The sequence below is a fragment of the Trichosurus vulpecula genome, chromosome 5 (assembly GCF_011100635.1).
Source record: "Trichosurus vulpecula isolate mTriVul1 chromosome 5, mTriVul1.pri, whole genome shotgun sequence".
NCBI classification, from domain to species: domain Eukaryota; kingdom Metazoa; phylum Chordata; class Mammalia; order Diprotodontia; family Phalangeridae; genus Trichosurus; species Trichosurus vulpecula.
In genome coordinates, this window is record NC_050577.1 from 71,549,007 (window position 1) to 71,560,904 (window position 11,898).

The window sequence follows — 11,898 nt, forward strand, 5'->3', positions numbered from 1 at the left end:
CATATACTTGAGAAAGAATATCAGGCATTTTCACTTTAATCTATTAGCATCTACATGAGAATGTGCCTCGTTGTGTAGAGGTGACCTATGACGACTCTGCTGGTGGAGTACAAGTACTGAAAGGTTCTTGAGCAAGGAGGACAGACTCAGAGTACAGACTGATGATGGTCTGTATATCTGTCATCCAAGCATCAGTGAGAGCAGCTCATCACCAGGTTGGGTGCAGGATGAAAGTTGTATGGTTAGTGACTAGTCTTTTCTGTGCAAAAAGCACAGAATTAGTCCCGCAAATAGAGTTAGCAATGGTGAGATTGTACATTTGGTCAGCTAACTACGCTTATAGAGTTGTTTCCTTTCCAAACAAAGGTAGTAGGTATGCCCTGATCTGACCCTACATTACTCCCAGTATAAGTCTGGATTTCCTTAGGCAACAGGTGAACAGCTGACTGTTAAACAGTGGACTAGACTGGCAGAATGATAAGGCGGGGGAGGAAGGCTGGAGATTATTCTGTCTAATCCTCTCACTTTACAGATGAAGAAATTTAAGCCCAAAGATGTGAAGGTCACTACCTGCCCAAAATCACAGTTACTTAGTGGTGGAATTGAGACTAGAACACAGGTGTCCAGTGCCTTCTATACTTTAGACTGAGTAAGGCATGGAGGCTAAGTAGCCCTGGACTAGTGCCCTGGTAGTGTGTTGGTCTGCTTTCTGGAGGAAATCTAATCTTGCCTTGGTCTGCTGGACCCAAAGAAATTCAGATAAGGTTAACAGTGGCTCAATAGTTTTTAGGTTTACTTTAGGGTGTTCATTACATAGTCCCAGTCTTACAAGCCCAAATTAAACCCCAGGCATGCCCTAGGATAGAATAGAAACAAAACCCCAGGGTGGTTTTACCACCATAGTAGCCTCACTAGAGTGCTTCACACTACTAGGCATTGAGAGATGACTGAGTTATGGGCTGGACCTCTAGGAGCATCACGTGATGTATTCCATATTCCCAACTGTTTGGAACAAAACTGGCTTCTGGAAACAGAAGGCCGAGAGTATAGAACAAGAGGCTACTCACCTAATAGATTTTTCTTTCAATTTGTCCTAGAGTTAAAAGTGGGGTGGGGATAGGGAATAGGTTCTTGACCTGTGCTTTCACTACCATATGGAACTTCTTGACTGAAAAAACTCTATCCACCAATGCAAAGCATCACCTTCTCTGAAAGTTACAGTTTTAGAGAGTCTATCTAAGGCAGAACTGTCAAACTGGTGAGACTCAAATGGCTGAAGCCCCAACCAGATTACAATGTTATTGGAAATGATTTACAAAATAAGTAAAAATACAATAGAAGTTAGTTGGTGTCAATTTGTGGTTTTCTAAATTAAGAGGTGGCCAATAAAGATCCATTTCTGTTTGAGCTTGACACCACTGACCTAGAGCACTGCAAGTTATTTGGCCAAGGTCACATAGCCAACAGATGTCAGAGGTGGTGCTGAACCCAGGTCCTCCTGGATATATATAAAGCTAACTCTGAAGATGGGGTGTTTCTTGAAAATCTTCACAAGACAAAGGTCGCTGGAATTGTTCCCCAAGTACTAGAGTAAAATGGCTGGGTTATTAGATTTTTGGAAACATACTTTTTTCCTCCTCAGAAAGTTGTAGTGTTTCTCTAACACAGTTTTGGAACACCTGTGTTCCTATCAAGGTAGATATGGAATTAATTCCAAGGGGAAAGGTAGAGGAGGCCTGAGATGCAATCAGACACCTATCATTAGCATCATAACCCCCCCAATAGTGTTCTTTTCTCCACAACACTGAAATCTTCTTGTGTATTTATTACTAAGGAGTGATCTGAGGCATAAAGATTTAGAGGATGAAAATTCTAAGGCCTGCTGGTGCCATAAGTAGGGAGAGTCTCTAGATATAACTTGCTATTTGCTTAGCAAAGCAAGGTTATAATACCAGTTTCACACTGTTACTGAATAACTTGTAAAATTTATGTGAGCACACTGTTGAAGGGCACAAAGAAGTTAAACCACATGCCATCAGTTCAAATTTATAAGTCTTTAAATGTTGGCAAATAAATCTCAAGTACTAGGAGAGTAAGATTGAGCTAAACTTACTAAAACAAAACAGCAAACAAAAGGAAGAAACGATTTCTCAAAAATGGAAGCATTTCAGCAACTTATCAAGTCTATGAGAATAAACCCAGATATCTGTTCATGAAATCTCAGAACACAAAAATTAGTAAGAAGGGAAGCCCCTAAAATTCAGAGAAGATAGTTTTAGAGACAAACAAAATTAAATATTTCTCTGCTATGGTGGCTAGTAAACATCTAGAATTCATTCATTGTCTCTGAAGGTTGTACAAACTGAAAATGTTTGTGGTCGTTACTGTTATTCAGTTGTGTCTGGCTCTCTGTGAGCCCATTTGGGTTTTTTGTGGTAAGGATACTGGAGTGGCTTGTCATGTCCTTCTCCAGCTTGTTTTACAGAGGAGGAACTGAGACAGTTAGGGCCAAATGACTTGCCCAAGGTCACACTGCTAGTAAGTGTCAGAGGCTAGATCTGAACTCAGGAAGATGAATCTTTGTGACTCCAGGCCCAGAGTTCTATCTACAGTGCCACCTAGAGGATTATGAAATGTGGGATGAGATCTTAAAGTCTCTACTCCAACCTTTCCATCTTACATATGAGGAAACTAAGGACCATAGCAGGTAAACGACATGCCCATGGACACACAGACTGTAGAAGGGCGGAGTTCCAGTTTATGTCCTTAGACTCCCAACTGCACCATGCTGCCTTTCTAGATATTGAAGCTGATAAGGTGATAAGGTGGGCTATTAATGGAAGTTAAGGTCATGCAGGATACATCCTAAGTATCTGAAGACAACATCATCATGGAGAATAAAATGCTCCTTGATGTTACAGTTAGAATAATGGGCTGACCAAAGCCCTGGCTGGTGACTGATCTGGGACAGCATTCTTCATGGTCTTAATTCAAACATCAGGCTGATTCATTCTCATAATGTTGCATTTCTTCATTGACCCTTCCTCATTACTGAACCTCCCTCCTCATTGACCTTTCTAAATTGGCCAATTCAGGGACTATTGGTAAATATAACGTTCATCGCAATGTCATTGTGGCATTTTCTTACATTACTATCACTTTCTACAGCTATTGTGGAAACAGTTCAGTTGATTTCTCTCCTTCAAATACCAGCAACTGAAAACTTTCCACACACAAGAAGGGGCACAGCCAAAGATGAAAGAGGATGGAAATAGTCAACTGAACGTTTGTGTGATCATCACAACCCGACTAGGCCCTGAAAAAGACCTTTCACCAAAGAAGGGGAAGACTATGGGCATAAAACACAGCACGTTGTTTGACTTGGTTGATGCATTGGTTGGTTTTCCTGAATGGTTATTTTTTTTTCTGTTTTGTTATTTAATCTTTGTAACAAGGGATGGCTCTCTGCATAGGGGAGGGTCAGGGATATATTTGGAAATAAAGATGATATAAAAACAAAAGGCATCATTTTTTAAAGGGCCAGGTAATATCTGTCTGATTTTGGTTTAATTACCTTCCTTGCCTTACTGTTATATTGCACCATGAAAGGTTTTTAATAGTTCTCCAACCGCTTCCTCCTCTGTGCAAAGCAAAATTTCTAGCCAATGACGACACCTACACTTTTGCCAAATCTTTACTGAATTGGGATAATTGAACTAACATCAGTGGGATTCTTGAGAAGTAGTTCTCTAAGTTCCTGGGTCAGTTTTATGACATTGACCTCATTTAATTCACTCAAGTAAAATTGTACTTCTAATTTCTTTATGTAGGAAAATCAAGTTCTAAAAGTAACCAGAGAAAAACAGAATTAATAGTCTCCTAGAGATTTTAGAGATTATTTAGTCTAACCCCTTATTTTACAAATAGGAAAACTGATGCTCAGAGAAATTAAATAACTTTGCCAAAGTTAACACAGCTTGTGAGGAGCAAAACAGAAATTAGAATCCAGATTTCCCAGCTCCTAGGTTGGTACACTTTCTTCTAGCACTGTTTTTTTTCTGCAAATTTTTCTTAATGAGTTTCAGGAAAATTCAAGAAGAGTTGAGTTATGGTACAGGCACACTTTAATTTAAGTAAGTCCAACATATGAACATTAAGATTTATCAAAACCTAATTTATAAAATAATTAAATAAAATATTCTTTTAGAGGGCTCCCCTAATGCATGTAAATGTAATTATATCTACATACATTACTGAACATACTTAATACATAAAATGAGGTATACTAGTAGCCCAATATGGAAATTATTAATTATAAATGTGTGGTGGCTCAGAATGGCTTGTCCAAAGCAATCACAGAGTAAAACATTCATTTATTCAAATTTTATTTTAAAGCATTACTTTTGATAATAAAACACTTGAGAGATTCACTGTTAAAATGAATAATTCTACCTTATTTCATGGTATCAGAATTTGTGGGGGGAGGGGTCCAGACCTATGATTTCACTAATAAAATGAACTTGTAGAGTAAGCAACTTTTCCCTACTACTTAGTAAAGATCAGCAACTATTCTGGAATTGAGAGTCTCCTAGAGTTGTCTGGGAGAACAAAGATACTTGATTTGCTCAAGATCTCGTGGTCAGAAGGTATCACAATCTGCAGATGAATCCAAGTCTTTCTGTTTCTGAGGCTAGCTCTCTATCTACCAAATCACACTATCTTTGGGTTTCCCTGGTTTATATTCGCCCTGAATATTAGTATCAAGTGGATTTGTTTTTACTTCTCAGCAGGAAGTTTCTGTAGTACCTGAGCCTGTCTTAGGAAATCTGCCTTACAGTTTGACAAATGTACTGCCCCGAACACCCCCTCTTTGACACTTTCCCTGGAATAGGTCATTTATCGCAGAAATTTGAACTAGAAAATCCTTAAATATCCTTAAAATATTTGCTGGTCCATCAATCACTCAATTAACAAACATTTATTAATTGCTTAAAGGTGAAAAGAGCTGCCTTTAAGGAGCTCACATCTAATGGGGGATTTTTGTTGTTCAGTTATGCCCAACTCTTTGGGACTCCTTGTGGGGTTTTCTTGGCAAAGAGACTGGAATGGTTTGCCATTTCCTTCTCTAATTTTACAAATGAGGAAACTGAGGCAAACAGGGTTAAGTGACCCACCCAGGGTCACAGAGCTATTAAGTGTCTGAGGCCAGATTTGAACTCAAGAAGAGGAGTCTTTCCGACTCCAGGCCCAGCACTTAAACCACTGTGCCACCTAGCTGCCTATAATAGGAGATACAACACCTAAATAACTATGTACCTAGAAGGTCAATATAAAGTAGATGGGAGGTAATCCTAGAAGGAAGGAGGTAACAGAAGGAAAAACTGGGAAAGGCCTCTAGAAGAAGGTGGGTGTTGAGCTGAATCTTGGAGGGAGTCAAGGAAGCCTAGAGGCAGAAGTGAGGGAGGGCATTTGAGGCATGGGGGGCTGCTGGTACAGAGGCATAGAGGCAGGACAAGGGTGGTATGTTCAGTGTGAGAGAATCAGGCAGAAGAGTAAGGAGCAACTCTGGTGCCCAGAGCAAGCAAGGCAAACCACAGATGGAGTGACCTGCCATTTTCAGAGAAATTTAGTTGGAGGAATAGGGGGATCTGGGGAGAAACCTCAACCTTCAAGACCTAAGGCACCTCTGGGCGAACCTGGGGCATCATAAGGCTACTGCTGGGAAGGCCATTTCTGGGGGTGGGTACAGATCCAGGCCAAGGAGAAGATGAATGGGGTGGCACTACAGATGGAAGAGGGGAGAAGGCAAGCCATCTGTAGCTTCCTATTTTAACTATCCTGGCTAACGATGTCTTGTGAAAGCCTAAGCAAATACATGTATCATTAGCATACTTTCAGTTTCAGTACTCTGGGGGGGAACCGAGTCACTAGAACAGGGTGACAAAGATGGAACCGACATAGGTAAAAATCGAGCTCGGCACTTACTAAAAGAAAGTTACTGGATGGTCCAGTTCCTCCCAGGCAGCATCCCCCAGGTTACACTCTTCCTTGGCTTGGCCCCGCCTAAAACTTTCTACCAGCCCTAGCTTCAATGTGTTTCTAAATGTTCCCACTCCCCTTCATCCCCTGCTCCTTGTAGCCCAAGGCCTGAACTCTCTCCACCCCAGTCACAACTGATCAGAGGGTGCCTTTCCTCTTGTTTGTCCAGACACAGTTTTTTAGTGTTAGCCCAGGTGCCAGCCTGGGGACTTACAGCCAAACCAATCACATTGCCTTAGTTGTGGCTCTGTGTATAAGAAAAAAATATTTTCATCGTATGATTCCTGAGGTCACCTTAATAAACATTCTCTGTTTTAGCTGGCTAATATTCCTGTCTAATACATGAGTTCACCCGTTTTAATTCCAGGGAAACTCTGCCTGCTCCTTCTTTTTGAGGCATCTTGGTACAGAGACAAAAACGATGAGACTGAATTCCGAGTGTGCGTCTGAATCTCAGCTCTGTCACTTGCACTACTCCATCTTTGGGCATCTATTACTTGGTCTTCAAGATGGGAGGTTTGGAATAGATTTCTAAGTTTTCTTCCAGCCCTAAATTCTATGAAACAAACAGGGAATACCTACTTCCTAGTATAAGACCATGCGGATACCACAGCAAATAGCCCTTTACTGAATATTTCAATGCCAACCAATTTATCCATATAGTCCTAATCTCAGTTTCCTGGTCAATGCATTCATCTACCTGGCCACTATAGAAAATGCCCTATTATGTAATCTTCATAAATATCTAATTTATTTTTATTTTAAAGATACCTCAATAACAATGTCTAACGGTAGCATATTAGGAATGGAGCCATTAAGAAAAGTTTTCTTTAGAGATTATTTCTTCTGTTTCTTCTCTTTACAGATTATATTTATTTCTACATTTCCCCCCCTGAAAATGTGAACAAATTGCTCAGTGTAGTACTATATCAAGCTCTCAAAAACAAAATGCCTATTACCTGGATTTTCCAAAGACACGCCCATGACTGCCAGAAGATTGGGCCTTGGGTTCTTCTCAATCTCTTTTTTCAAGAAAAATACATTAATCTGTAATTTCTCACCTGAAGGTCTAATTAACCTGCCTCACCGAAACTGAGAATTTAACATATTTAAAATTATTAGCCTTAAAATGCTTTCAAAATGAGGCCACCTAGAAAAACATAAAATTAAATAGAAAGTTATTTTTAACTGTAAATAAATAAGCATTTTTAATATATTGTTCCTTTGTTGTTTCTGGTTGTTTTTGTTTTTAAATCAGGTAACACAAACACCATATCCCCCATCTCATCCTCTATGCAGTTACTCCCTTTTCAAAATTCAACCTATGATTTGAGAAAAAAAAATCCCCAATACAATAATTCATCTGTATTCTCTCATGGGGAAACTAAGAAATCTTTCAAATGACAATGATATACCCAAGAAATCTTTATTATTAGAAATGTTCATCATTTATTTTCTCTTCCTATCAGATCAGATTTTTTAATCACATGATGAGAATCTGATGGAATATTCTTATGGTTTTTTTTAGTTGTTTCTGGAAAATTTCAAGCTTATCCTACCTCCAGTATTTTTCCTTTTATATTAGTTTATGTCAGTGTGTTCTAGATTGGTTTTAGAGCTTATTTTACATATTTATCTTAGGTAATTTTAATTTCTTTGATAATGCTTCTTTTAGCTCTTTGTTAATTTTTCTTGGATAGACTTTTTCTAGCCTGGAAAATTCATTAGTCTTCCACCAGGCTAAGTCCTGCACCTTGTCCCCCTACTATTTGTTTTAATATTATTTTCAAATACTTAAGTATCTCTCCGGTGAAAAATTTGTTCCTGGGATTTACCAACTCTTTAACCAACTCTTAAACCAAAGTTCAACTCATTTAGTGGCAGTCAACTCACAGTTGTTAGAGGTTAATTGTTTGGATCATGGATTATCCATGTAGTAGGATGTTATTTCTCTCTCTTTGGATCATAGATTGAGAGCTGGAAGGGCCTTTGGAGATCAATCATCTAATCCAATCCCTTTATTTTACAGATGAAGAAACTGGCCCAGAGAGGTTAAGTATGACTTGCCCAAGGTCACATAGGCAGTAAGTAGCTGAGCCAGGATTCAAACACAAAGGTCCTATGACTTTAAATCCAGTGTTTTTGCTGCCATGTCATTATATTCATTTGTCCTTCAATTAGAGGGGCTGAGAGAAATAAAAGGAGGTAAAAGTCAATCTAGTATATTTCAGTTAATAGTTCTCATTAAAGACTGCTGAGGGAGGGAGTGTTTGATGAAAATATTATTTTTGCATTTCTTGTCTATTTCAGTTATCCCAGGTAACCTTTATTTAGCTCCTACGACATATAACATGAGACAATATTAAAAATGTGTCTATAAATGCTTCCCTTCATAGACTTATAGAATGTTGGAGTTGGAAGGATCCTTAGATTTGAACTCTCTCTTTTTTACCAAAGAAGAAACCAGCCCCAATGGGAGGAATGACTAAGTCAGGGTCATATTGCTAATAAGTGGCAGGGTTAGAATCCCTACGCCTTCCAAGTCTAAATCTAATTATCTCTCCATATCATCGTACTGAATAAATAATTTACTACAGCAGTGTTGGTCAAAATCAAAACATTTTAAAACTAAATACTTTTAAAAGAACAAATTAAATTTTTAAAAATTATTTAAAAATTATTTTTAAAAAATTTGAGTGACTCAAAAATAAAGTGAAGCATGATGACATATTAGGTTTTATAAATTGAGACTAGTTGAAAGTAGAGATGTAGGCATACACGTACACATATGTAGGTATGGCCTTTTAAACCTCCCTCATACAATGTAAAGATGTCATTTACAAATTCACACTTAAAAAGCAAATCTATACATGAGAACTGTCTCATCTAAACATTTCCCTGAACCCTTAGCACAGCATTCTGCATACAGCAGGCAACTAATAAGTGCTTGCTGAATTGAATCCAAATGAATCTGCAACTGTATTGGATACTTCATAATCAGTGATGTAACTAACAGTCAATGATGTAGGAGAACAAAGAACATTGCATAGCTACATATGGAGTTCACAGCATCAGTTTGTTTTCAAAGGGTGGGAGGTTAGACAAGCACATATATTTTTCACGATGAAAAAGACAGAAAATATTACCAGTTGAGTAACCAAAGATCTTTAGCAAATAAATTTAAAAGAAAGCATAGTCTATTCTGTAGATAAACTTCTTTCAGAAGGCTAAACTCCCCCAGCAGAATGTCAGAGGTTTAAATATATATATGCAGTATTTCATTCATAAGCAGTCTACAAAACGGCTCAATGTAGCCATTTAAAAGCTTTTCAAGTAGAAGACACAGCATATTTTTAAAATTAATATACTAAAGTGCAAACAAAATAAAACTAAAAGGGAAAAGCCCCCTATGTATAGCAGGGATATGATTTTCTTAGAAAAACCAAAAACAATATTTTAAAACATTCTTCACAAATACTCTTCAAATGTTTTAACTGGGGAAATGACACAAGTGAGAAAGAGCACTTGTACAGTTTCCAGGGAATCAAATCACTGAACAATCATGCCAACATTATTTTTGGAGTTGGAGGTTTCAGTCTCTCTAGAAAGAATGTATTTAATCACACCTCGAAGTGCATTGAGAAGTCTATTTCAATCATTTTAAAATTCTTTCATTTGGCAAAGTAATACACTTTTAAGTCATCATTACTAATTCTTCCTTTTCTCTTTTAGAAGGGCGAATCTGCTTAGTTCTTCTGTAAACAATAGAAATGTTTGCAGAGATCAGTAAAATCGATCTTATATCCTTACACATTTCTGTTCAGAACAGGCTTCGGCCTGATCTCATATTCTCTAACCAGGAGAAATTCCCAATAAGAACAGGGGTTGAGAAGACCCTATTTTGGCCCTTAGTTACATGTGTTCAAGTACCCTTAAGTCACGGATAGCTGTACGTAAAAACCTAAAAGATCATTCCAGCCTTAAATATTACTATTTTAAAGGACAGTGTAAATGCATTAAGGCAACACCTTTTTTTTTTTAACTTCATAACAATCTCACAAAAAAAACAAAACAGGAAAATGAATAATGACGTAAACGTTAAGATCTACCAAACTATTAGATAATTCTATGGACAAAACTTAGTTACTTAAGAAATGTAAATCTTGAAATTGAACTTTCACAACTGTTCAATTATTTTAAAAAAGAAAAAAGGCAAACGTTTTGCTAAGTTGGGAAGGTGCGTGAATGCCTTAATGAATATTTTATGCAGCACGATTTTGGAATATGAGGGAATACAAAATCCTATTGGGAAGGGGCAAGTGGGAGCTGAAACGGTTATTGCTGGAGAAATCTGATCTACTGACACATCCCATTGAGCCCCCTTCTAAAACACAGCTGCAAACTGTACGCCTATCCTTGATATCTCCTGGACGGGTTGTGACGACATGTCTGCTCTCGTCCAGGGTTCACAGAAAACATAGCTTAGATAATGCTTCTGAATAATTTCCTCTGACTAAAATGAACTTTCTCTGATAAAAGAAGAAGAAAAGATAATAGATCCCATCTTGCCCCACCTCTTTCTTTTTTTCTCCCTTTTTCTTTTAGTGAAAACTGACATAAATTGTTGAGGAGCACTACAGCGCCACCAACACAGATCAATGCAAAACAAAAAAGATCTCCCACCGTGTGCAAAAAAAAAAAAAAAAAAAACCCGAGAAAAATGCCAAAAATTACAAAATGTCTCCCAAATGTACCTTTTCGAACAAACAAGATATCTGTGAAAGACGCCTAATGAGGGGCTCCTGAGAAATAACGCCTCCAAGGAGTAGCCCTTACAAAAGATCTGCCCTGCAAATAAAAGACCCACTATTTAGTAACAGCCATAACTTAATATAAACCCTGTTATGTCAATCTCCACCTTCATTATACCAAGGGCAGCTTTTCTGTACTTTGTATCGAAGTAATCCATGAAGAGCAACCGAAATCGTTTTAGAAATTGTTTAAACTACAACCGTAATGCATGCTGATAATTTAGTCGTGGACAAATTAGGTAATACAAGATTTTTATAAAGGAGGATATGTACATATTTGGCATTGCCAGCATTTCTGGCACAAAACAAGTCCATCTTGAAATATCTGAGTTCTTCTGCAGTTCACAGTAATTAAAGTATAACCTACGTTTTAAAAATATTTTGTTTTAACAATAGAAAGAACTATTTTTTTATTGTCAAAATTAACCAGATTGGATTAGGTGGAATATGCAGAGACCAAAGCTAAAGAAAAAAAAATCACCAAGATTTGTTTTGTTCATTAAAAACACAATGAAAATCCATTTAATCTGCTGGCTCGTTTCAAAGATTCAACAATAGAGATGTTTAAAATTACAAACTTACCATAAGTGTAGGAAGAAAAGAAGCCAGTCCTCGCAAAATAATTGTAACAATATAAGCTGGATACTTGTGCCCTTAGAAACAGCAGCCTCCATGCAGCATATGGATCTTCAAACATCTTAGAAATATTTGGTAAATAAAAAGTAATACTTTCTTCCACGACCAGTGGCTCCATGAGGTGGTTTCCCCCAGGATCTGTGGGCGTTTGGGAAAAATCGGAGCAATATCCACACAAGATTAAAAGCAGAGGAGGCAGCCAGCAGCCAGCAGCCAGAAGACTCTGGGGTTAACAACTTTGCAATGGCAAACAGGCGTGTTCTGATTGGTTAGGAGGGCAGTGTCCCTACAGTCTGCACTATCCCCCGCTCCCCCCTCCTGCAGCCTGGGAAAAAAAAATGCAGTGTGTGTGCCATTTTACACTGGGCTTTTAAAAGCACAGCCACCCAAATGACAAAAGTCTGGGCTCGAT

General features: G+C 38.0%; 1 protein-coding gene across 1 annotated transcript in view; it reads right to left on the reverse strand.

Annotated features, from left to right (window-relative positions):
* EPC1 (enhancer of polycomb homolog 1) overlaps positions 1 to 11,662 on the reverse strand; it is a 102,440-nt gene extending 90,778 nt beyond the window's left edge. Inside the window, exon 1 of the mRNA XM_036759856.1 lies at positions 11,433 to 11,662. Coding sequence (XP_036615751.1) covers positions 11,433 to 11,435 — 3 coding nt within the window. The 5' untranslated portion in view covers positions 11,436 to 11,662. The remainder of the gene's footprint in view (positions 1 to 11,432) is intronic.
* Positions 11,663 to 11,898: the final 236 nt, after the last annotated feature.